The sequence below is a fragment of the Rhineura floridana genome, chromosome 11, assembly GCF_030035675.1.
Source record: "Rhineura floridana isolate rRhiFlo1 chromosome 11, rRhiFlo1.hap2, whole genome shotgun sequence".
NCBI lineage: Eukaryota > Metazoa > Chordata > Lepidosauria > Squamata > Rhineuridae > Rhineura > Rhineura floridana.
In genome coordinates this window covers 72410737-72437555 of record NC_084490.1, presented here as the reverse complement: position 1 = coordinate 72437555, position 26819 = coordinate 72410737, and the positions used below count along the sequence as shown (strand labels likewise).

At 41.4% G+C, this 26819-nt stretch overlaps 2 protein-coding genes and 1 long non-coding RNA gene across 6 annotated transcripts in view; 1 reads left to right on the top strand and 2 right to left on the bottom strand.

Moving 5' to 3' along the window:
* The window catches only part of LOC133368054 (zona pellucida-binding protein 2-like), a 93108-nt gene extending 77203 nt beyond the window's left edge, over positions 1–15905 (bottom strand). The window contains exons 1-4 of the mRNA XM_061592137.1: positions 15818–15905; positions 15251–15301; positions 9951–10124; positions 1921–2046 (exon numbers count right to left, since the gene is read on the bottom strand). Coding sequence (XP_061448121.1) covers positions 1921–2046; positions 9951–10124; positions 15251–15301; positions 15818–15905 — 439 coding nt within the window. The remainder of the gene's footprint in view (positions 1–1920; positions 2047–9950; positions 10125–15250; positions 15302–15817) is intronic.
* Positions 15906–17040: 1135 nt separating this feature from the next.
* Positions 17041–23056, bottom strand: LOC133367036 (uncharacterized). The gene is made up of 3 exons (XR_009758505.1): positions 22829–23056; positions 19244–19381; positions 17041–17118 (listed from the first exon to the last, which is right to left on the bottom strand). It is a non-coding gene; the product is annotated as an uncharacterized LOC133367036 (long non-coding RNA).
* The window catches only part of GLIPR2 (GLI pathogenesis related 2), a 56540-nt gene continuing 52266 nt past the window's right edge, over positions 22546–26819 (top strand). For 3 of the 4 annotated variants that reach the window (XR_009758504.1, XR_009758503.1, XR_009758502.1), the window contains exon 1: positions 22546–22717. Coding sequence is in view for 1 of the 4 variants with exons in the window: in XM_061590673.1 (XP_061446657.1) it covers positions 22705–22717 (13 nt within the window). In the remaining 3 variants the exon portion in view is untranslated. The remainder of the gene's footprint in view (positions 22718–26819) is intronic. The other variant, XM_061590673.1, reaches the window with a different exon arrangement.

Here is a 26819-nt window from a genome sequence, read left to right as displayed (position 1 = left end):
TCACTGCAAAAAGGTGCAAGGACCATATTCCGAACCTTCCTGGGACAGGTGGGTCCAAGACGCCATCAACTGGGAATGCAAGGGACCAGGACCAAAGAACCCCATGGAAAGCAGGATTGGACCAAGATGAAGGTGTGAAAATTGGAGTGAGAAATATCAATAATTTAAGTTATGCAGATGATACCATACTACGAGCAGAAGCTGCTCTTAAACTACTTGGAAGAAACACATCACCAGGAACAGATGGCATACCAGTTGATACAAGCTACTGAGACTGAACCTGTCCAAATTTTGACAAACATTTGTAAAAAAATATGGAAAACTAAACAATGGCCCACAGACTGGACGTGTTCAATATACATCCCAATTCCAAAGAAAAGGGATCGCAGGGAATGCAGTAATTATCGAACTATTACCTTAATATCCCGTGCAAGTCAAGTAATGTTCAAGAATCTATAACAAAGGCTCCTACCATATATGGAGCAAGAAATGCCAGACATCCAAGCTGGATTTAGAAAAGGAAGAGGTACCAGAGATCATATCGCAAACATACTTTGGATAATGGAACAGACCAAGGAATTTCAGAAGAAAATCACCCTGTGCTTTATAGACTACAGCAAAGCCTTTGACTGTGTAGATCATGAAAAACTATGGAATGCTTTAAAAGAAATGGGGGTGCCACAGCATCTGATTGTCCTGATGCGCAACCTATACTCTGGACAAGAGGCTACTGTAAGGACAGAATATGAAGAAACCAATTGGTTCCCCATCGGAAAGGGTGTGAAGCAGGGGTGTATTTTATTACCCTATTTGTTTAATCTATATGCAGAACATATCATAAGGAAAGTGGGATTGGACCAAGATAAAGGAGGCGTGAAAATTGGAGGGAGAAATATCAATAATTTAAGATATGCAGACGATACCATACTACTAGCAGAAACCAGTAATGATTTGAAACGAATGCTGATGAAAGTTAAAGAGGAAAGCACGAAAGCAGGACTACAGCTGAATGTCAAGTAGTCTAAAGTAATGACAACAGAAGATTTATGTAACTTTAAAGTCGACAATGAGGATATTGAACTTGACAAGGATTATGAATACCTTGACACAGTTATTAACCAAAATGGAGACAATAGTCAAGAAATCAGAAGAAGGCTAGGACTGAGGAGGGCAGCTATGACAGAACTAGAAAAGTTCCTCAAGTGCAAAGATGTATCACTGAACACTAAAGTCAGGATCATTCAGACCATGGTATTTCCGAACTCTATGTATGGATGTGAAAGTTGGACAGAGAAAAAAGCGGATAAGAGAAAAATCAACTCACTTGAAATGGAGGAGAGGTTTGAGTATACCATGGACCACGAAAAAGACAAATAATTGGGTGCTAAAACAAATTAAAGCAGAATTATCACTAGAAGCTAAAATGATGAAACTGAGGTTATCATATTTTGGACACCTAATGAGAAGACATGATTCATTAGAAAAGACCATGATGCTGGGAAAAACAGAAGGGGGTAGAAAAAGAGGAAGGCCAAACAAGAGATGGGTTGACTCCATCAAGGAAGCCACAGACCTGAACTTACAAGATCTGAACAGGGTGGTTCATGGCAGATGCTCTTGGAGGTCCCTGATTCATAGGGTCACCATAAGTCATAATCAACTTGAAGGCACATAGCAGACACACACAGAAGTTTAGAGAAGACACATATCAGAGTTCAATATATTAAAAAAGTGCAGTACAATACTTTTCACCGCCCAGAGAGCTATTGCTAGTCGGGCGGTATATAAATTTAATAAATAAATAAATAAATAAATAAACATGTTTACTCAGAAATAAGTCTTGGTGTAATAGGGCTTATTCTACAATAATTGTGCTAAGGAAGGCAGTCTTAATTTACTTATAATTGATAGAATAGTTACCTTTATTTATTCGTCCTAGAGGACCTGTCCATTGGTATTTTGGATCAATTATTCTCTGCATTAATAGCCTCTCAGTCAAACAATTTAGAATTAAATTGTTTGAATAAATAAGAATGTATACTGGAACTGAAATAGAAAAAATAATATAATGAAATATAGTAATACATAGAACATAACAACAACAACTGTATACCACAAATTCTTGCTCCCTGTACCAAGCCCAGTGAAATGCAATTAAATTACAGATATCAATTCTTGGTGAATTATATCCAGTTGGCCTAATCCAATGAAAGGGCTTGCCTAAGAGGTCAATGGGAATACAGTCATTTATTTAAATACTGAAGGATTGGTGAATTAACAAATTATAGGTTACATGCAAATGTATGTGACAGCAGCTCACTTTAGAAGGAGCAACTGTGAATGGAGAAGAAGAGGAAGGGACACAACACTTGCCCTGTTTGCCATTTCACCGCTGTAGATAATCCCCAGCAACTTTTTTGCCCATGAATTTTCAAGCCTGTGTCTGAAACCCAGTTGGGGAAAATATGCTGGGACAGGGGGGCTGCTGGCAGGCTGGTCCACTAGCGAGCTCTGGAGCTCATACCCACCTCGCCTCTTTTTTTGCTATCTTTAGAGATATTCTTTGGAAATTTTTATTCTGGAACCTAACAGCATCAACAACACCTATTTTTTGAAGGCTATGGAACCATTTTATCAGCAAGAAAACAGACTCTTTATCAGCCGGTGAGTCACAACTCCGCTTCGCATTACTAACTCAAGGAATATAATTTACCATAACAAAATCTAAGGATTCCTAAGATAAAACTACTTAGCCTTGGAGTCGACAATTTATAATTATACCTCCGTTCATCTTAGAGTTTAAAAGGCAAACCTTATAGTTTTTAAAATGGTTCAAACAAGGAAAAGATGTTATGAACATGACCATAAATCAGACCAGGTTTTGGAAGAATCTGGGAATGGGGATCAACAGCTTAAAATTACAAACTTCTTTTTACCAACCAAAGCGGATAAGACAAAGAGAAATGCGTCACGATCTATTGAGAAAACCCCTTCCCAAATCGAAACAGAACAATTCTGTACCTGCTTGAGTGAGGAATTCCAGGCAAGGGATGACCCAGAAATTATACAAAGCCTGGAGTATGGAACATCCACAGATCCCCTTTTTGGGCAGACGCATACACCTAGTCTGATCAACTCTCTGCCGCAGGTACCTGAAAGCAAGGAGACGCCATCTTCCTCTCTGTACAAGGACACTGACTTACATTCCCCCTTAGACATTCTGTCTACTGTGCATGGTACAGACATCGACAGCCAGACTCCCGTTTTTACTCAATCACAGCCTTCTTCTGCCTGCTCTACAGAAGTTACTGAAACCACGGAACTGGCACAAATTGGCCAAAAACTACTTCTAACTGGCCAAAAATGTCTGCAGTTACAATTAGCCATTGTGGCAAAAGAGACTGAAAACATCAAAGCTTTTTTGGAAGAAACAAACAACCTTCTAAAATCATTTATGGAAGAACTATCCAAACTATATTTGAGCCTAAACTACACTCTTCCCCCCCACAAAACAACAACAACACTGAAGTGTGCAAACATAAAGAAACCTCGTATTGCACCTAAGGAGAAAAAATCCAAAAACATAAAAAATTACAAACCGCCAAGGAGTAAGAAGATGAACTTTCAGAAACTTTTTAAAGTACTTAAAGCTCAACAGCAAACAGCTTCGCAAACAAAGAATTTATCTGCTTCATCTACAGCGAGAACACCCCCTAGATCTTATTGCAAAGCCTTACCAGAAAGCAAAAAAAGTCCAAATCTCCCAGAGCTACTTACTCACCCCAACCCGAGGTCCTATAGCGGAATATGCTCTACCAATAACAAGATTTCACGACGAGATAATACAAATGGGAATTGGCTTCTCAAATATAATTCAAACAAACTTGCACTGCTGAATCTTCCTCTTCTTAACATCAAAGAAAAAGTAAACATCAGGAAGCAAAGAGTGTGTTACGCCCTCCAGTCGTTAGGTGTAATGGATTTACGGCCTGACGATATCTCGTATGTGGAATTCCTTTACAACCCCTCAACAAAAACGTCTGCTTTACTTACCTTTAAATCGGCTGAGACAACAGCACGGATAATTGCAAATAAATCCCTTCTCAGCTACCATGGAATATCCGTTCAGAGACATTTCACAAACCTGGCCAGTCCAATTTCCTTGTTCACAAAGAGAACTCCAACAACAAACCTTATCTCTTCACATGAGAGGAGGAAGTTTTCCTCGAACAGCAGCAAAAATATATCAAACTCTGGAAACTTGGATCCATTCCTGGAACAGCTTCCTCTTAAAAGCACATTAAACATGAACTGCTCTTCTCTATCATTAGGACCAACTATGCTGGAAAAGAATTTATCCCCTTTGACTCCCCCAGCACAAGAAACATTAAACCTTGAAACACTTAACTCCATAAACTCTGATCTTATTATTTTGGATGAAGTAAGCTCCTCCCCACCACCAGCTCCCATTTTCGTTCCGTTACAGTCACCTCCTTCTCTGGTAAACAGTAAGGAAAATCACGATCTTGCATTTGACTTTGCTTGTGAGGGAGAGGAGGAACTATTAAATAGTTTCCATACATTCACTGAGAATGAACAAAGTGAGGTCATAAACAAAATGCAGAATCTGTTAAACAATCTAAGGGCAAAAAGGACATGCTCCAGATACTTGGAGGACTATGAACTGAACTCACCATCCAGCATTCAAGTTTCTCCTCTGAAAGTTCCCTTAAAGGTACTGCCACATTGTTACTCAAATGTTTGTAGACCTAGCACAATATGTGATGTGATAGTACATGAGGTTCCTGAACTGACTTGACAACCCTTATTAAATTCTAAAAACCCGATTCTATCCTGTGAATCTCCTGAAAAAATGGTAAACCCTCATTTCAGGACACCACAGCACTCACTATGCAAATCTTATACAGCAAAGGAAATTTCTCATCCTACGAATCCAATTATTAATGCATGCCAGGTTTCTGTTCTCTCACCTAATTTTACATTCCACCTTCTCTCCTGGAACATTGCAGGGTGGAATGCCAAGCAAAAAATTCCTGGCTTTATTACTTTTCTGAACAAATTTGACTTAATTTTCTTACAGGAGACGTGGTGTACCCTTAAATTAATAGTGGATGGTTTCTCTTGTTCATGTTTACCAGCGACCTATTCCCAACCCAGTTCCAAAGGCAGACCCAAAGGAGGCCTAGCCATACTCATCTCTACTTCTGTAACAGCTCGCTCTATAAGTTTAACCCCTTGTAAAAACATTGCACAGGCTGTTTTATTATCTTTTAGCACATTTTCTCTTCTGTTAGTAAATGTTTATATTCCCCCTCATGCCTCTCGGGCACAAATTGACTGTGACTGGGACGTTCTTACCAATTATCTAACATCACTCGAGGCTAAATTCCCCAAAGCGCCTCTCATTGTTATGGGTGATTTCAACGCCAGGTCTGGCCCCCACAATGATGCGCTATTTGCTTCAAACCTCTGGGGGGGCGAGGACACCGCCCCATACCTCCCAGGCTATGCTAGGACTTCCAAGGACCCCAAGATAAATTATGGTGGAATATGTTTATACCGATTCCTTGCTAGACACAGCCTAATAATGTTGAACGGTCATAAGCAGATAGATTCATGTGCGGAATTTACCTACATCTCTGGCCTCAGGTGCAGTGTCATCGATTACGCCTTGATCTCGCATTCCCTGTTCAGGTTTATTTTGGACTTTTCTGTCGGCTCCAGACAGGATAGTGATCACCTTCCCCTTACCTTTTCCTTTTATCTACCTGAACGCGGTCACTTGCTCCTTACCCATAAACCAATGGCAAATCTAATCCACCCTACCCATAAAAGGACATTTTGGACTCCCACAGTAGCCTCTAATGTGGCCTTATTTCTCACTTCCCCCTCTGCCCTGTCCTTACAGAGGGAGATCATGCATGCTTCTGATTCATATTTAGCGTCAATAGCGTATAACTCCTTAATTACCAAACTTAAAGCCTCTATTATCCCACCATCTTCTTCCTTCAGGGCTCCTCCTACCACTGGTTTTCCCAGATGGTTTGATAAGGACTGTCTTGATGCTAAGAAACAGCTGAGACGGCTATACCTTCAATATCGACACCAAAATTTAACCACCCTCCCCCCTGAGTATTTTATTATCAAAAAATACTACAAGCATATGATAGTCATCAAAAAAAGGCAGGTGATGCACGAAGATTGGGAAGCCTTAATTCAAGCCTCGAGATCAAATAATTCGAAGTGTTTTTGGGAGCTGATTTCTGGTTCTATGAGCCCACTAAATCCGGCCCCTTGCCACATTTCCCCATACCTCTGGGAGAAATATTTTTCTGCAAACAACGAGACTGTAAATGCTGTTTCCTTTATTGATAATTTAACAAATCTTCCCACTTGGCCACCTGTAACCCAAAAAGAAATTATTGATTTGATTGCTAGCTTGAAATCCGGCAAAGCTCCTGGACCTGATAACATACTTTCTGAAATGTTGAAGGCGCACCAAGCTTGGTGGGCCCCTCTTCTAGCAAATTTCTTTACTCTGATCAATAACTCCGGATGCTTCCCTGAGTCTTGGCTTGAATCCATAGTTATCCCTATATTTAAAAAAGGGAACAAAGAGGACCCAGCAAATTACCGCCCAATTAGCCTCCTTTCCATTATTGGCAAACTATATGCCTGCTACTTAAAAGAGAGACTCTCATCTTGGTTGGAGGAGGATAATATCCTTGGGAGGGAGCAGGCAGCTTTCCGGAAAGGTAGGTCTGGGATAGAACACTGTGTGATTTTAAATCACTTAGCTGAAAAATACAAGAACCGCTGGGGTAACGGCCTGTTTGTTGCCTTTGTCGACTTGAAATCGGCTTTTGATTCCATCCCTAGGGAGATACTATGGGCGAAACTCGCAAAATCTACGATCGACAAGAGACTCCTCTTCTTAATTAGCCGTCTGCACCACCACACATCCTTTCGTGTTAGATGTAGTCGTGAAGGTCATCTCACAAACCCCATTACTACAACAAAAGGAGTTAGACAAGGCTGCATACTAGCCCCACTTTTATTTAATTTTTTCATGAATGATCTGTCCCTCTATTGTCAATCCCCGGACTTCTACCCCCCTAAGTTAGCAAACCTGCATTGTCCCTTGTTATTGTATGCAGATGACGCTGTTCTCCTTTCTGTTTCTAAAGTAGGACTCAAACGCCTAACTAAAGCTTTTATGAGTTTCTGTCATGATAACAAACTATCTATAAACTTTTCCAAAACTAAGATCTTAGCTTTTGCCAAGCACTCTCCTGCTCACGCATGGACAATTAATACCCATAAAATAGAACAGGTTTCTCATTTCAAATACCTTGGTATACTTTTTCATTCCTCTCTGTCCTGGAATCCCCATATCCGAGGGGCTATTTCTACTGCTCGCAACTCAGCCAGTGGTATTCGAAGGTTCTTCTTCACTAAAGGAGGACAATACATTCCGGCAGCCCTAAAGGTTTTTAGATCCAAAACTATTTCTCAACTTCTCTACGGGGTACCTTTATGGATTGGCGCCTTCAACTCTTCTGCGGAGGCAGTTCTCTCCTTGTTTCTCAGACAAATTTTTGGCGTTCCCAGGTGCGTTCCTGCGGCGGTCCTTAGGCTAGAATCTGGCCTAGTCTCACTTGAGTCTCAAGCGTGGTTGGCCGCCCTAAATTTCTGGTTTAAAATGTCTTATGAAAAATCTACTGGCTATCTCCCTTTACTCTGGGAAGACTCTTTTACCTCGAAATGGGCCCGTACGTTTACAAATTACCTTGCAAGTATTGGCCTCTCAATTGAACATCTGATGTCCCTCGCTCCAGAGACAGTTAAACATTCTATCCGGACTCGTATCAACGATATGGACTTCCAACGCTCCATAACTGCAGCCACCTCGACCTGCTCTCCTATTCACTTTGGTCTGAGCTTTGTGCCTATGCTCAGTGCCCCTTATCTGGAAACTCTTACGATCCCCAAATATCGTCTAGCCTTTACAAAGGCTAGATTTAACTGTCTTATCTCTGCCTTACTTGAAGGGAGATTTAAACGTATCCCGTATGCAAACCGATTATGCCTTTGTGGTGTCAGCGCCATAGAAACTCTCTCTCATGTCATCTTTGAGTGCACCCTATATGACGATATTCGCTCCAAATTCATAACCCCCATCATAAATAAATACGCCTACAAACCGCTTAACTGTTTACTTTTACATCTTTTGTCAGCAGCTAATAAGGATACTATCCTGTCAGTTGCTAAATTTATTTTTGCGGCTCAATCAATTCGGAAGGCATCTATCCTTTCAGAAGCTTCCGCCACCCAACTGTAACTGTTTTCCTTGTTGTTTTATTGTTTTACTGTTTTAACATGACTGCAACTTTGTAACCTTTTATTATAAACGTATGTAGTTTTATTTATAAATGTCTTTTGGTCTATGACCGTATCAATAAAGATTGATTGATTGATTGCTGGGACAGGGAGAGATGTGGAACAGGAAACAGCGGTTAGGGAAAGAGTTGTCTCCCTCCTCATCTGCAATCTCAATCACCCCCTCTTGAATCAGTTCCTTAGTTTTAAAAGGTCTGCTTTTATGTAGTTTTTACATGTTAATAGACTTTTTCCTGAGCTTCTCAAATCTTAGCCCTTGAGTCTGTTTGCAAGAGGCTTGCAAAATAATTGTTAAAAAAACTACAATCATTTGATGTGTCAATGACTGGGGCTGCAGTTTAAAAATCAATAAGTAAAAGTCTTGCTTAGCATGTATGCAACAGAGCTCTCCAGATCAGGTCCAATGATACTTAAGGCTCCTTCAGACAACCTGTTCATTCAGCATTCATCCTGATGTGCTAACACAAAGCTGTGGTGGTTAGACTATGTCCAGTGTTTATCATTTGTTCTGATTTGTTTAAAGGGCAGTTATGACAATGAGCATTTGCCCTATATTCATCCTGATTAGCTTGGGGGGTGTTTTTACAAATTTTCCTGTTAATCATTTCTTCGTTCTGTACTTTCCAATGCATCTCCCCATCACTTTGCAAACTGCAAGTCTGTTGCTTTTTTAAAGTGGAATTGTGATGCAAGGGTGACAGAGAGCTTTAATTGTGTAAATTTGAAGTTCAAATACAGTATGTGCTTGAATCCCACCTGCAAAACACTGACAGTCTAGAGACACTCTAAGGCTGTAATCCTATGCAGAAAATAGGTGCAGCTAAGCCCATTAAATTCAGTTATCTTAGACTTGCTTACTTCTGCTTATTATCAGGACACAGATTATTTATTTATTTAAAATATTTGTAGACTGCTTAATATCCAACAATATTGAAGCGGTGTATAAGAGAATAAAAGACATATGATGCCAACAACCAAAATAAAAACAGCATAAAATGCAGTTAACAGTAACACTGTAAAATGAATTACCAATAGAACACTGGGGTGTAAAGAAAAGTTCCTAACTTGAGGATTTGTAAACAGTGATCCTTACTATTGCAGCTCTAGAATTGGAAGCAATTATTTATTTATCTATAGTTACATCCCCATTGATATCTTCTGAAACAGTGACTGGCTCAAGGGCACGCAATGAGACTCATGGCTGAGTGGGGATTTGAGTCTTGGTATGTGGTGTAGTGGTTAAGGTGTTGGACTACGACCTGGGTGACCAGGGTTCGAATCCCCACATAGCCATGAAGCTGACAGGGTGACCTTGGGCCAGTCACTGCCTCTCAGCCTCATGAAAACCCTATTCATAGGGTCGCCATAAGTCGGAATTGACTTGAAGGCAGGACATTCACATTTATCCCAAGTCCTAGTCCAACACTCTAACCACTACACCCAACCCCCACAAAGAACAACAGTGCAGCAGAGATAAAGTCCTTCAACTACAGTCTGAATCAACAGCTTTAAGAAGCACTTTAAATTACCAGTTCTTTCTTCTGTTCCAACTATTTGATTAAAGGTTTGTTGACCTTCTGGGATAGATGTAATGTTATCATACTGAGTTTCTGAATCTGGTGAAAGGTCTCTGGTTTTTCTCTTCAGGTGTATTGTCCTTTTTCTTAACTGGCATATTTTATTCAAAAAACATGGATTTCCAGCTATAGCAACACAGAAAAAATAATTAGTTTGAAAAGAAAAAAAATTCAAAACAAAATCCGAGAAACTATTTAACAATGTCTATTAAAATAATTAATTATTTGTATCTGTTTTCTTTTATGCTTGTCCTGCTACATGGAGTTTTGCAAGTGTGTAATTTGCTATAAGTACTTATTTTTTTTCATGGGCCAGCACAGGTGTTAACATCATTGTCAATTTCATTAAGGCTGTAGAATCACTTTTGCTCCACACACGAACACTGCCTTATTTTAAGTTTAGAGTCTGGGGCCCCTTTCTGGGGGTACCAGTGATGGCCTTCATAGGCGCGATGGCACCTCTAAGTACTGCATTGGCAACCCCCAATTTATGAGATATGTAAACTGCTTTTCAACAATAATTCTCAAAACAGTGTACAAGAATAAAGCATACAGATTAAAGCAACTAAAACATTAACATAAAACAACACAGCAAAGAAAAGCATCTCCCAAATGCCCAACAAACAGAATTGTCTTAGCCTGTCTGTGTATGAAAGAACAGGAAGAGGTAAAACAACCTCCTGAAGAAGTGAATGTTACAATTCTGGGTCAATTACAAAAAAGTCTGTTATGTGCAGAAGCCAGCCTAGCATCCAGGAAAAATTGGGATGTGCAAAAAGTCCCTATTTTGATCTCAAATTTCATGGGGTTCATAATGGGGCAAAACACCCCTTGAGTTACCCAGGATCTAAGTCATCTACATCAACACCAGCTGCTTGAACATACTGATAACAAAATAAGTTATTCTAAAATTGGTAGAGCTCTCAGATAAGAAGAGATTTTACTAAGATCTGCTTTTTCTTACTTGGTAGAGAAACTGCACCTGCCAAAATACCATCTTATAGACAACTATTAAAGTTAGAGGAGCTCTGGTCCCCTCACTTATTTTTCCCAGTAGGACTGCCACCTGTCTGGGGCTCTGTAGCCTTTCACTGCTGCTTGTGACAAGCAACAGCTAATAGATGCTATTTTTCTTCCCCATCTTGCCTATCCTCATCTACCCAAAGAAAGAGGCTTTACCTTCTAAACGTCTGCCTCTTAGGCAGCTGTGGGAAACCACAGGAACTTCTGCATTGATTCTTTTCTTTTTTAAAAAAAGTGGCACAAATATACCCATTAAAATTCTGGCAATGGCAGTAGGCAGTTAGGCAGTTTTTCATTTCCAAACTGCTGTTTCAAGCATTTTGCCTCTATTCCCACACCACTCCAACCAGGACCATTTTGCAGAAGCAGCTACAAAAAGGTTTTGTGGGATAAACTCTGGCTTTTCTACCCCCCTCACAGTTTATGCCCCTCTCAGGATGGTAACAGTGAAGCACTTGGCCCATAAGACAAGAACATGATGAATTGGAGGAGCTTGACTGAGGAGAAAAGCATAGGAGCCCCCCCCTTTCCGTGACAAAAAGTTTCAAGCCTTTCTCCTGCCTTCTCTGACTTACGGGCAGCCCCTGAGAAGAGGAGGAGGAGGAATAACAATGAGAACAGGGAAGTGAGCTTCAGCAGGCAGAGCGGATGCTGCAGAGGGGCTGTTACTGCTGCCATGGCCTTCGTGCCCCTCCCTTCCACAGATTTGGCATGCGCGCGCACACACACAAAGCAAGCAGGTCAGGCAAGGTGAAGGAAGTAAGGAAAACCATGGAATGAGAGCCCCAGTTCTGAGAGGGATTCAGACATGTAATATATTTACAATGACTCATGACACATGAGCTTAACATTCTATGTAGGACAGAATGGCAGTTGGGAAAAGGCAGTTGAACACCTGGGATAGCCTGGGTTTAAGGGGAATAGGTATGGTCTTCCTTCTTACCTACCGAATTGCATTACAATCAGGTATTGAATATGATAACTGAACAAAGCCTCCAGGGTCACACACAAAGGACAGAGCACAGTGGAAAGGCTGTTGTCATGTCTACTGGTGGTGGGTGAGCCCATGGGTCAAATTTGGCCTATAAGGGGTAGGGGAGATAGGGATCTGGCCCACTGGCTATCTCAAGTTCCCCAGCCTTGCTCTACTGCATCTCTTTTTCCCAAGCCATGCCTATCTACCTCACACCTGACATACATGCATTGGAAGGCTTGTATTTGGTGCCCTTTAAATTTCACACCCAAAGCAAGCCTTGCTGGGATCAGCTACACTCTGAGCAGGAGTTCCAATCAGGAATGCCAGAGTGTAGCTGATCCCTTTCAAAAACAGGGCTTGAAGACAGCATCAGTCAGCTGACTTCAAGCACTACTTGGGCTGACGAGGAAAAATTGGTTTGCAGCGTAGTTTGAGGTCAAGCTACACTGCAAAGGAAAAATGGTTCACCTAACATCATGGTGACACCAGATGATGAACAAGTGGGCAATCCCACCCACCTGTCAAAGTGACCCACTAAGGGTGGGGATGGACTCAGGATTCAGCCCTCTAGACTGAAAACATTCCCCACCCCAGCTCTAGAGTCATCTATAGGTCACTGCTGGAAAGAAATTGCTAGCTCAGAAAATGGCTTGTCCAATGTTCATAAAAAGAGCTGGTTGGCCACTGTGGGAAACAGAATGCTGGATGGTAGGTCTTCATCCAGCAGGGCTCTTAATATTTTTACAGGACTTATGCTAAGACGGGAAGAGGAAATTTTCTTTGAGGAAAATTTTCAGTAAATAGTGAAACTCAGACAACAGTGCAAGTGGCTGCAAAAAAGGCCAATGCTATATTAGGCTGCATTAACAGAAGTATAGTTTCCAAATCGCGTGAAGTATTAGTTCCCCTCTATTCAGCTCTGGTTAGGCCTCATCTTGACTACTGCGTCCAGTTCTGGTCTCTGCACTTCAAAAAGGATGCAGACAAACTGGAACAGGTTCAGAGGAGGGCAACAAGGATGATCAGGGGACTGGAAACCAAGCCCTATGAGGAGAGACTGAAAGAACTGGGTGTGTTTAGCCTGGAGAAGAGAAGACTGAGGGGCGATATGATAGCCCTCTTCAAGTACATGAAAGGTTGTCACGTAGAGGAGGGCCGGGATCTCTTCTCGATTGTCCCAGAGTGCAGGACACGGAATAATGGGCTCAAGTTGCAGGAAGCCAGATTTCAACTGGACATCAGGAAAAACTTCCTAACTGTTAGAGCCATATGACAATGGAACCAATTACCTAGAGAGGTGGTGGGCTCTCCGACACTGGAGGCATTCAAGAGGCAGCTGGACAGCCATCTGCTGGGAATGCTTTGATTTGGATTCCTGCATTGAGCAGGGGGTTGGACTTATTTATTTTTTTATTTATTAAATTTATATACCGCCCGACTAGCAATAGCTCTCTGGGCGGTGAACATAAAATAGCATAAAAATACAATGAATAACAAAATAATACTAAAATACAATCATCAATCCAATACAATAAACATTTTAAAAAGTAAATCAGTGTAACTTAAAATGCTTCAGAGAATAGGAAGGTTTTGACCTGGCGCCGGAAGGAGAGCACTTGTAGCAGGAGGACTTGATGGCCTTATAGGCCCCTTCCAACTCTACCATTCTATGGTTCTATGATAGCTTTGCAGATTGATACAGGAACAGATTGCTGTATATCTGGGGGAAGTATGGGGTGGCAGTTTGAATTTAGGCACCTATGCAGAGCTTGGAAAAGTTACTTTTTTGAACTACAACTCCCATCAGCCCCAGCCAGCATGGCCACTGGATTGGGCTGATGGGGGTTGTAGTTCAAAAAAGTAACTTTTCCAAGCTCTGCACCTATGGCCATCCCATTGCTGATGGTGATAACCACCCCCTCAGCCTCTACCTGTCTCGTAGAACCCGTAATCAGATCCTGGATGGCTACTTTGTAGATGTCTTTACTTTGCTTAGTCTGGAACTCAAAGATGGCCAGTGCAAGATCAAAGCAAGGTCAGGTAGCAGGAGTGGGAGGAGGCAGCACATGGACAGGACAACTGGCTTCATGGCTATATAGTAGTTATGGTTGTGATGCAATCAGCATACCCCAAAATAGGGTGGCACTTTTCCAACCATATGGGGATGCTTCTTTGGTTACAGGAGCTGGCTAGCGATAAAGCTACCATCGCTTATGATGAGATTGTTCACCACAACATTTCAAGAACTGTAGAATGTGAAGGGATCTCATTGATGACAAACTGTGGCTAGAATTGGTTGCTCCAAGCATGTCTGACAAAGGGGAGGGTGCCAGGATGGCAAACGCCTCTCACCGCAACCCACTTAAGAAGGTCTGTCAATTAGGACAAGTGCAACTGGTCCAGATGTAAATAAGGCCAGGGCCATGATTGTGACATTACTCTGGTCCACATCAGCTCAGGGCTCCTTTCATAACTATAGGCACCCCCTTCCTCCCAACACCAAGAATGTCACCCCTTCCACCCCTCCTCCTCTCAAAAATAACACATTGAAGTTAGGCATCAGACTCCTAACATTTGCCCATACAACTATGTGCCCAGGGGCTCTTCCTCCCTTCTTGGACTACCCCCTTTTCCAGAATTGCTTAACAGTCAAGCCCTCTTCCCAGAGAACTCTGGGAATTACAGCTCTGTGAGAGGAACAGGGGTCTCCTAGCAACTCTCAGCACCCTTAACAAACTATAATTCTCATTATTCTTGTGGCGAAGCCATGACTGTTTAAAGCAGTATGTCACTGTTTTAAATATATAGTGCAGATCGGCACCAGGACATATGCTAGTGGCTACATGACTAACAGTGGCTCCAGCATCTTGTTCTCACAGTGGTCAACCAGATGCCTAATGGAAGCCTGCAAGCAGGAACCGAGTACAATAGCACTCTTCCCACTTGTGATTCCCAGCAACTGGAATTTAGAGACATACTACCTCTGACAGTAAAGTGAGAGCATAACCATCATGGCTAGTAGCCACTGATACCCTTATCTCCCATTAATGTGTCTAATTCTCTCTTGAGAGTTCAGAAGCAGAGGTGGCTACCATCCACATGCTGCAGCCATCAGTCCAACTGCAAGTAAACACGGCCAGGCCTGGGTCAGCCTTGGTTTTCATTGGCCACGTAATATGTGTGCTCTGTTCTCCCACTGCTGACTTGCAGAGGTGTAGAGAGCTGAGGAAAGCAGAACAGAGTGCACACTTACCTTTGGATATAAAGCTTGCTTCACCACAGCAAATGTCAGAGCAGGGCACAGCTTACAGGGACCTCAAACTCAAACTGATTGGAAGGAAAAACAAAGGAAGGGACAACCTTACTTGCCTGATAACAAGAACGAAGCTCAATCTGTGCTAAAGATAAGGAGATGGCAGGGGGATATAGCCCACAGGGAGAGAAAGTGAACCTCTTGCGTTTTGATTAGGACCCTGTGATGAACAGAGCTCCAGAATTCCTCTTTGGGAATGAGGGACTCACTAAAACTCCCAGTTGATACCAGAGGGTTTGGGGGCTCTGAAGGTACTCTGAGCTTAATAACTCAGTACCAACAGAAAGCAGGAGAATTCTCACATCACTTTTAAAGCCATCCAAGTTGGTAACCATCACCATATCTTGTAGGAGCAAATTCCATGGTTTAATTATGACCTTTGTGAAGAAGAACTTTCTTTTGTTTGCCCAGAATCCTCCAACATTCAGCTTCATTGGATGTCCCTGGGTGCTAGTATTATGAGGGACAAAAACTTCTCCCTGTCCACTTTATCAACACCATGCATACTCTTATACACTTCTATCATGCCTCCCTTTACTTGCCCCAAAAGATGTAACCTTTCCTGATAAGGGAGCTGCTCCAACCCCATGAACATTCTGATTGCCCATTTCTGAACCTTTTCATAGAATCATAGAATGGTAGAGTTGGAAGGGACCTACAAGGCCATCAAGTCCAACCCCCTCAATGCAGGAATCGAAATCAAAGCATTTCCGACAAATGGCTGTCCAGCTGCCTCTTGAATGCCTCCAGTGTCGGAGAGCCCACTACCTCTCTAGGTAATTGGTCCCATTGTCATATGGCTCTAACAGTTAGGAAGTTTTTCCTGATGTCCAGCTGAAATCTGGCTTCCTGCAACTTGAGCCCATTATTCCGTGTCCTGCACTCTGGGACGATCAAGAAGAGATCCCGACTCTCCTCTATGTGACAACCTTTCTTACTTGAAGAGGGCTATCATATCTCCCCTCAGTCTTCTCTTCTCCAGGCTAAACATGCCCAGTTCTTTCCGTCTCTCCTCATAGGGCTTTGGTTCCAGTCCCCTGATCATCTTTGTTGCCCTCCTCTGAACCCGTTCCAGTTTGTCTGCATCCTTCTTGAAGTGCGAAGACCAGAGCTGGATGCAGTATTCAAGATGAGGCCTAACCAGAGCTGAATAGAGGGGAACTAGTACTTTACACGATTTGGAAACTATACTTCTGTTAATGCAGCCTAATATAGCATTGGCCTTTTTTGCAGCCACATCACACTGTTGGCTCATATTCAGCTTGTGATCAACGACAATTCCAAGATCCTTCTCACATGTCGTACTGCTGAACCAAGTATCCCCCATCTTATAACTGTGCATTTGGTTTCTTTTTCCTAAGTGTAGAACTTTGCATTTATCCCTGTTGAATTTCATTCTGTTGTTTTCAGCCCAATGCTCCAGCCTATCAAAATTCTCTTTGAATTTTGTTTCTGTCTTCCATGGTATTAGCTATGCCCCCCAATTTTGTATCATCTGCAAATTTGATAAGCATGCTCTGTACCTCCTCATCCAAGTCGTTAATAAAAATGTTAAAGAGCACTGGGCCCAGGACCAAGCCCTGTGGTATCCCACTTATTACTTCCGCCCAGTTTGAGAAGGAACCATTGATAAGCACTCTTTGAGTACGATTCTGGAGACAACTGTGGATCCATCTAATAGTTGTTCCATCCAGCCCACATTTATCCAGCTTGCACATCAGAATATCATGGGGCACTTTGTCAAAAGCTTTTCTGAAGTCTAGATATATTATGTCCACAGCATTCCCACAGTCTACAAGGGAGGTTACCTGATCAAAAAATGAGATGAGATTAGTTTGGCAGGATTTGTTCTTCATAAATCCATGTTGGCTCCTAGTAATCACTGCATTGCTTTCAAGGTGCTTTCCAGCAATACAATAACCTTTTTGAGCTGAAGCAATGAAAACTGTACCCAGTATCCCAAGTGTAGTCTCACCATAGATTTGTATAATGGTAATATAATATTGGCAATTTTATTTTCAATCCTTTTCCTAATGATTCCTAGCATGGTGTGAAGAAAATGGTCTTTGTTTAGAATGTTTGTATGGATTCTTTCATATGGACTGTTGTGTATATCTTGTCTGTTGCATATCTTTCTTGCCTGTTTGTTTAGAGAATAAAAGATTAACTTGCTATATCTGACCTGACTTGGTTGCTCAAATAAGAAGGCAGTAGTGTATGAGACAGAATGTCTCTGATCTAAGGGGCACTATGACTTCCTGTAGCCTGCTGGGTGGAACTGGTGATTGCCAGGGGGCTGGTAGCCAAAGCTTATATGAGCAGGGGGCCAGCCTTGCAGTGGAAGTTCACAGTGGAACTCAAGAGATATCAAAAGGTTTTTGTATGCCTGGCAGAAAGAGGTGGCAAAAATCATCTTATTGTGTTTGTACAGAGGTCGACAAAGGACAGTAAGATTTGTCACCCTAGGGTATGTAATTGAGGGGGAAAGGATTACGTTTAACCTTATGTTTGTTAGTTCTTTTGTTCCATTGGGGAATTTGTTGATGTTCTGTAACTTTGCATATAATCTTTTCCTCAAAATTCCATATTTTCCTGTTTTACTCAATTTTTGATCTTGTTTTATAAACGTGGTCTCTTCTTATTTTAACATCCCCATGTCTAGAAGCCATAAAATTGTGCTAGACCCAAGGAAGGTTATTTAGGCTGACTGATGAAGGACAGCCTACAGTCAAGCCCCCCCCAAATCTGGTGGCACCAAGCTCTTAAGTGGGGAAGAGGTGGGCAACTAGAGGAATACACTCTGTTGTGGTTGGATCTCCTTTCACCAGGCAGCACAGAACCCAGGGTAATTGGGAGGTGGCCATCACTCATGGCATTAACCTTTTTCACAGCTGCCACCCACTGAGTCAACATCTTCACTGAAATATCTACTGCAACCCCAAGGTCTTGTTCCTGGCCATCCAATTCAAACCCTATGAGCGTATATGTGACATTAAGATTATTTGACCCAATGTTCATCGCTTTATACTTGCTTACATTGAATTGCATTTGCCATTTTACCGCCCATTCACCCAGTTTGGAGAAATCCTTTTGGAGCTCTTTGTAATCCCTTTTTCTTTTAACCACCTTAAACAATTTGGTATCATCAGCAAACTTGGCTATCTCACTGCTTGTCCCTAATTCTAGATCATTTATGAACCATTTAAAAAGCACAGGTCCTGATACCAATCCTTGCAGGACTACACTTCCTATACACCTCCATTGGGAGAACTGTCCATTTATCCCCACTCTCTGCTTTCTGTTACTCAACCAGTTCCCGATCCACAAGAGGACCTCTCCTCTTATTCCATGACTGCTAAGCTTACTCAGAAGTCTCTGGTAAGGTACCTTTTAGAAAGCTTTTTGGAAGCTTAAATACACAACGTAAATTGGATTTTAAAATAAAATAAATAACCACACCTACTACTGACAGAAGCCTGTCACCTCTTTTGTGGCAAACAGGTACTGTAAACCAAGCTAGAATAGAAAAGAGAATAGCAACATCCTAATAAAGACTACTGGACTACTTACTTAGAAGCATAAAATTGCTTTTTTAGTGATTTGGTAGCTACTAATGGTATAGCACAGTGGGGAGGAAAGCCTGGCTGGGAGTCCAGGGTCTGTGAGTTCAAATCCCTGCTCTTGTCTCCTGGGTGTCAAGGGCCAGCTAAAGATCACCCCCACTGTGAGTGGCTCAGGGGTTACGTGCCCTGCCACCTGTGCAGCCGTGGGCAAGCTGCATAGTCCCAATGAGTCCAGTTGCCTCCCAGCTGGCAGTTGCGGACAAGGACGGGGCTGGCTTGTGCAGCTGTGGCAAGCTGAGCAGGCCCTAGCCAGGGGGGAGGACTAGCCTCAGAGGAAGGCAATTGTAAACCCCCTCTGAATACCGCTTACCATGAACACCCTATTAATAGGGTCACCATAAGTCGGGATCGTCCATTTCCGTATTTTTCAATCATATCCGCTCTCGATGGAAACAGAATGCAAAAAGGATTGCTTCCAAAATTTGCACCATTATTAAAAGAAGGCAATCTAGAAAAAATATTTTCAACAGAATTATCAGAAGAAACTGGTACATCTTTTCCCAAACAATTGTATGCATTAGAGATAGAAACTGAAATAGGAATTGAAAAATTGCCGTAAGCTGTTACAGAGTTTAACATTTTTGCTTTGTTTAGAAAGAGGACAAATTCCTGGCACAAGAGTGTTTATGAACCATGACAATATCTAAAAATAGAAAACCAAAGAAATTTTATCAGTGAAACAGCTTCCCCAAAACTAGTAAAACAAAGAAAATTTGATTCTGCTATAAAATGTATAAAATACTTAAAATTGTGTTAAAAGGAGAATCTAAGACAGTAAAAAAGCAAACAATTCTTGAAACAGTTCATAAGCACTCCTCCTAGCACCTCTTTGCAAAAGCCCAGCTTTCATAGCCCCTCAGAGGAGGAATAGACCAGGGTTCCCAAACTTTGGACAGCAGGCTTCACTCATGTGGTCCTTGGCATGTCTGTGGATTTGTGGTTGAAGGTGGGGGAAGGGCCAAAGTTTAGAGGGAGAGCATCTGCCTTGCCCACAGAAGGCCCCAAGCTCAGTTCCCAGCATCTCCGGGCAAGGCTGGGAGAGGCTCCTGCCTGAAACCCTGCAGAGCTGCTGCCAGCCACTGCAGGCAATACTGAGCTAGATGGACCAATGGTCTGACTCAGGATAAGGCGCCTTCCTGCGTTTCTATGACAAGAGGTAGCACATCCATCACATTAAATATTTATAGAGATTTTAAATGTATTTTATGGCTTTTTATTTCTTTTATTGTATTTTACTGTGATAAAATTGTGATTCAATAAAATACAGTACATAAGAAATACAAGCAATACAAATCATACAGCATGTAGCACAGGAGCACATTACAGTTACTACAACAGGAAGAAAAACGTGGTCTGTCGATACCCACAGCAACTTTCAAGTGGCCCATGCGGGAGAAAGATTAGGAACTGCTAGTACAGACAAGACAGACACTAAAGGTGAGAGGCTTCTTTTCTCAATTCAAGGGAAAAGACAGCGTCCAACAATGAGCCCAGAATCAACTATTAGTGCTCGGTTTAAAAGTCTTACCCATGCTAGAGACTGACAAATGAAATACTAAACTGTCTGACAAAGTGTAAAACAAACATTCACAAGAACATTCCAAAAACATTTCCACTGTAAGAGGTAGTGCTTCCAAAAGCCAGTCTCACATCATCTGACCCATATTGTTATATTGTCCTCTCTAGTACACATGTTTAGCACAGATTAATACATTATGTATTAATGACTGAATCCGGCAAGATCTTCTCCCCTCTGGGCCTGAGTAAGTACCCTTACTGTGTTAAGTACCCTTCTTACGTGGCACCTGGCAGTAATAATTACATCAGTGTGATATCATTTGAATTAGACCTCAAATCTACAGTACTTCTTACAGCCCAAATATATTTTGGTACCTGAGGAAGAAAATCCAAATGGCCTCCCACTGTAATGGTGGTAACAAGCTAACAAATTAAATAATTCATAGAATCACAGAATAGCAAAGTTGGAAGGGGCCTATAAGGCCATGAAGTCCAACCCTTACTCTCATATTCTGAACCCAATACCCACTCATGCATTACTGGTTCCACTTTACAAAGGCTCTTTTGCTAGTGGAACCCAATACAAGTAAGGGTGTGGAGTGGTCCACTGGGAATTTCTCCTGTGCTAGATAGAACTGACGGAGAATTGCTCTAGGTAATGCTTTGCAGATTCATAGAATTACAAAGTTGAATGAGAGGCCTTAAAGTCCAACCCAGGTCAATACAGAATCTGCAATTCAGTATGCAACTATACTATCTCTGAGAGATGGCCTCTGCTTAAATACCTCCAGTGAAGGTACCTCTGTCTCTTGAATACCTCTTACCATTAGCAGGTTTCTCCTAATAGCTAAATCTGTTTCCCTGCAATTTCCACCCACTGGTTCCAGTCATACCATCTGAAGCAAAAGAGATTAGGGGGACTTCCAGATGGGGGCTTAATATTGCCAATGGGTTCTTGAGACATTTTGAATGGGTCACTGACATTATTTTTAACTTAGATTTTCCCGGAACTGGTGGATTAACATGGATTGGCATGTTGATGTCAATGGCATTGTGTGTCTGCTGCAAAAACCTTGCATGCTTAACCTTGCATGCTTGAGGGGTACTGATGCGACAGTGAATACCCATCTAGAACCAGCTCAAGGCTGCTGCATCTTCTGCATTACTACCCTTCAGATATTTTAAGACTGCTATCACGCCTTTCCTTAATATTCTCCAGGTTGTACATACTCAGGTTCTTTCAGTGGTTTCCAGGCCACTCCCCGTCTTGGTTTTCCTCTTATGGACATACTCTAGTTGCATCAGAACTTGTGTCGGAAACAAAAAACAAGGGGCTGACATGGGTATGCCAGCGTCCACCAAGAATGAATGCTGGTTACTGCAGAATCCTTTCTTTGCTTCATTTAAACATTTTATAGCCAGGGGGTTTCTGGATGAGCAAGTACATGGTTAAAGATGCTCATTTTATTATTTTTACTTTTTAAATGTGTCCTTTTCTAAAACACAATGGTGCTTATTCCTAATTAAATGTGTTTAGCATCAGGGCAGTAGTTTTATTTAAAATCAGTTTTATTCCCATAGTCATGATGGTGCTATGATTTAAGTGAACTTAAAATGCAAAACTGCATATGCTCTGTATCTTTTTTAAATCCAGATTGTCACACTGTCTTTTGTTTACTTTTGTTCTCATGTATCAGGAATGTAGAAACAGTCATCAAACATCGAATACTGGTGGGGAAAAGATAAATGGAGAGCTTCTCAAGACTGTCTAAAGGGCCCCCCCATAAAACCATTACGTCCCGGGTCTAAAATTATAGAGCTGCACCGCTGCTTGTGCATCTTGCTGAAATTTGCAACAGCTGGTTTTTTTTAAAAAAAGTATCTAGCATGTTACAATTTCCCCCCCAAATCTAGCGCACACACATTCTCTATTGCTTAACTAAATTGGTATGTGAAACCATATAGTGTTGTCTTGCGTTGCTGAGTATTCTGGAAGATAAATAATCCCTAAACACAAAGAAGCATCTACTGTAGTTAAGAAAGGGGGGGGGAATAGCTTTATTCCTTATAAGGCATCACCAGGCAACTTGAGCACTGTGAATGGGCGATTGCTCTTATATTGTTCACAGTCCGTTGCTTCTCGCACGCAGCAGCGGGTGCAGAGTACTACCAGGAAATTGCAAATCGCTAGTAGGAAAACAAAACCAGCATTTAGAGAAGCAGATTCTTCAGCGAACGATTAAGAGTGTGACTATGGGGAAGTCAGGTTGGTGAAAAATTTATATGAAGCTTGTAGTTTTCATTTCTACAAACCATTTGGTGGTAAAACCTTACCCCCTGCTTTGATGTGTATACATCTTAATGGTTATTAGCTTACCGTTATCCAGTAGCTTGGATTTTCTTTGTGAAGCAAAAACTCATTGCTCATTGTTGTTATGTTTTAGATCGACGTTATTTGAACTTCAGCGTAGGATATACGCTGATCTGCAGGCACTTGCAACAATAATAATCGTGAGAGTCAGTTGGCTTTAAAATAGGTCTTTGTGTTACCATGAATTTAAACACTTGTTTCCTAGGAGGGTGTGATTATCGGTATGCAGGAAGTACTAAGCAGTGAGTAGCACAAGATTATTTGGCAAGAATTCAAATCACTTCCACAGTATGTTGGATCTAAGTATCCACAGCTGTACAGGCTAACGTGACAGGGAATAAGCTTTCCTTTTTCTGGTATATTGGTTGTATAATTGGGTTTGGCATTCAGCAAACTGGATCCCTTTTTCACATATGGAACTGCTACACTCAAATTTCCACAATAAATAAGGCTCTAGAATTAGATTACACTTCTAGAAGCTGCTCTGACTGAAACAAGGAACATTGTTTTCTGGAGCAATATATTCAGGATCAGAATCAAGGATGTCTCGCCATCCTACTTAAGGTGGTAGGAGGAGATTCTGACTCAAGTCCCATTTGGTTGCCATTTTTTTACTTATGGCAAGGCTTCTATAACTTTAAAGCTGTACAATAAGCAAGAATGTAACTGTAACAACTGCTGCTTTTCTTCAGCCTCACAGATCCAGGGATGGGAAAAGCTGTGCCTTTTACATTTCTACTAATCATGCAGCTTTTAAGGGCATAATCCTGCAACAGTTATTTCTAGCAATCCTAAAGTGCCATGAACAAATAACATCAATCCAGTTGAACACTACCACTTGGTCATGGAAACACTCTTAAGAAGAATTAGGCTATTTTGTTATGATCATGTGACAGGAGGCATCTATAGTGATAATGTAGCAATCTTGGAGCTCTGTATTGGTGGAAAATCAAGAGATAGATCTATTTTAAATCAGAGGGATACCTGTGGCCCTCCAAATGTTGGGCTCCCCCTTCCATCACCCCCAGCCAGCATGTGAGTTATAGCTAAAGGGCATCAAGAGGCCACAGCTCCCCATCCCTGTTTTAAATAAATAGCTACACATAGTCTTCTGGGCTAAAATTCCTAATAAAGAGGTGGTGAGGGGTGATATCTGTCTACTTGTATTTTAAACGCTGTTTTTATGATGTTTAAAGTATTTTTGGTGCTTTTGTTTGCCACCCTGGGCTCCTGCTGGGAGGAAGGGTGGGCTGTAAATCAAATAATAAATACATAAATAAATAAAATAATACATTTCACCAAGACCCATTGTTCCTCTGAGTCCTGACAAGATCTGTCCCCCACTCACCCAATTGCTGTGATGGGTCTGTTTTAATTTTCTAGTGGTTTTCATTGTTATGTTGATTTAGAAGAGGTTTAACAAAACTGACAAGCCACTTTTATTATTTATTATTTATTTATTATTCAATTTATATACCGCCCTTAGCGAAATAGCTCTCAGGGCGGTGAACAAACAAAATAAAATACAATATATCATAATAAAAATACAAAAACATATACAAACAACGAAAAGCACAGCAAAAACAAAATAAATACTACAAAAATTAAAATACAGATTAAAAGATTAAAAAAGTTAAGAAGATTAAAATGCCTGGGAGCATAAAAAGGTCTTTACCTGGCGCCGAAAAGATAGAAGTGTAGGCGCCAGGCGTACCTCTTCGGGGAGGCTGTTCCACAACTCAGGGGCCACCACAGAAAAGGCCCTAGATCTAGTAACCACCCTCCGGGCTTCCCGATGGGTTGGTACCCGGAGGAGGGCCTTAGATTCTGAACGAAGTGAATGGGTAGGTTCATAGCGAGAGAGGCGTTCCACAAGGTATTGAGGTAAGGCTTTATAGGTCAAAACCAGCACCTTGAATCTCGCCCGGAAGCAAATAGGAAGCGAGAGTCCTTTTGAGAGTCCTTTGGATCATTAATTTAACTATTAAATACTTAAAATGAGCAAACATGAAAGTAGTGCTCACTTGGAAAACCCCCAGAAAGCCTGCCTGAAAGGTGATGGGAGGGGCAAAACTGCCAGCTAATTCAGCATATACACTGTGCATGGGCTGCGGCCTGTGCTGAGAGGGAGGAAAGGGAGACAAACCAGCTTGATCAGCTCCTCTGTCTTTGGTCCTTCCCTCTGACCAAGCAAATATGTTTATTCCAGGGCTGCCTTCTTCAGTCTTTGTTGTTGGACTACGACTCCCATCATCCCCAGCCAGCTTAGGCAATGGGGATGGACAATGGGAGCTATCATCCAGCAACATCTGAGGGCCCAAGGCTGAAGAATATTGCTTTCTCTGGAACTTACTGGACAATGTGATAAGGCAGTTAGGCATGGGGTGAATAACAAGGCTTCAAACAAAGTTAGAGCAAAACCAATTTAGCTTTTACTAAAGGTTGTTGTAAGGCACAATTTAACTGGGTTTTGTGAAGGTATTTTTGCAGGAAATTTTTATTTTTATTTTTTTATTTATTATTTGATTTATATCCTGCCCTTCCTCCCAGCAGGAGCCCAGGGTGGCAAACAAAAGCACTAAAAACACTTTAAAACATCATAAAAACAGACTTTAAAATACATTAAAACATCTTTAAAAACATTTTTAAAAGCTTTCAAGACATCTTTTTTAAAAAAGGTTAAAAACATTGTTTTTTAAAAAGTTTAAAAAACATTAAAAAGCAATTCCAACAGACACAGACTGTGCGTCTTTTTAAATCATTTTAATTAGTTCATTTTAAATCATTTTAAAATGATTTGAACAATTAAATATAAGAGCAAATGAAAATAACATAGAAAAATGCATCTATCCACACTTAATTTAAATGTCTTCCCTACTCAAGCAAATACTTGACTATAAAGGAGGTTCCCATATTCTTAATTTAGTTTCTGGAGTTTGGGTCCCTTGCAAGCCTCTCAGTTCTGGCTTATTTCCCCAACAGTACTCTTAATACTAACTATTTGCCAGCTTTACTTATATACATTGTTTCCCTTCTCCCTCCCAGTCCTCTTGGCCAGTGAAAAGGTCAGTAGACTAGAGTTCCATTTAAGTGTATATTTCCCATAATGTCTTAGGTTTCTTTCCCTGCCCCTTACGTTTCTAGATTTCTTTTTCCTGGGGTGAATTTTTAAACATGTGGCTAACCAGCGTGCCCCTGAAGGCCACATATTGCCGTTCAGGGGCTGCATGCCAGTGGGCGTGTCTAGTGGTAGTTATGGGCAGTGCTGGTGGTGGGCAGAGGCAATAAAAAACACCCATTCAACACACTGACAAATTCAGGCTGCATTCGTATCACTGTGTGTGTGGGTATGTGTGTTGAAGCTTCTACTCCCCAGTGATTCCAATGTTCAGAAGATCATTGTCCCTCCACTACTATTAGCAGCACAGGGCAGTGATTTGGGGTGCATCAGGACCACTGATGAGTAGAAGCTTTAACCTCTCCCCGTCTAGTCATTGCAGCCTGATGGCTGAGCAGGAGAGGAAACAGGATGGGGCTCCTTGAGGCATGGCAGGTCACACAGGCTCTGGATTATCCACATGTTTTTAAACTTCCTGTGTCCATTTGAACTTCCTGGTTGGAAGAGCCTCTAAAACAGAAAGTTACCATTTTACAACCCAAACGCAAACCCCCAAATTGCTGAAATACGTTCATTCTTTCATGGGTGTATATGTGTGACAATTGCCATGTGAAGATGGGGGGAAACATAGTTTGTAGTAGGGATGAGTGAGAATTCCAATTCAGTTCACATTTCAAGCTGAATCTATCAAATTTGTACTTTCCAAATAAGAGAACCAAATCACAGCCACCCTTCAAAATTTCCACTTAATCAAATTTTGTGATGTCATTCATCAACCAAATGTTTACAAAAATGTGTATATTAGGGGAGTGTGTGCATTAAAATGAATATATGAGTGACAATAGCATGCAAGAATTTATTATATGATGAGAAATGGCT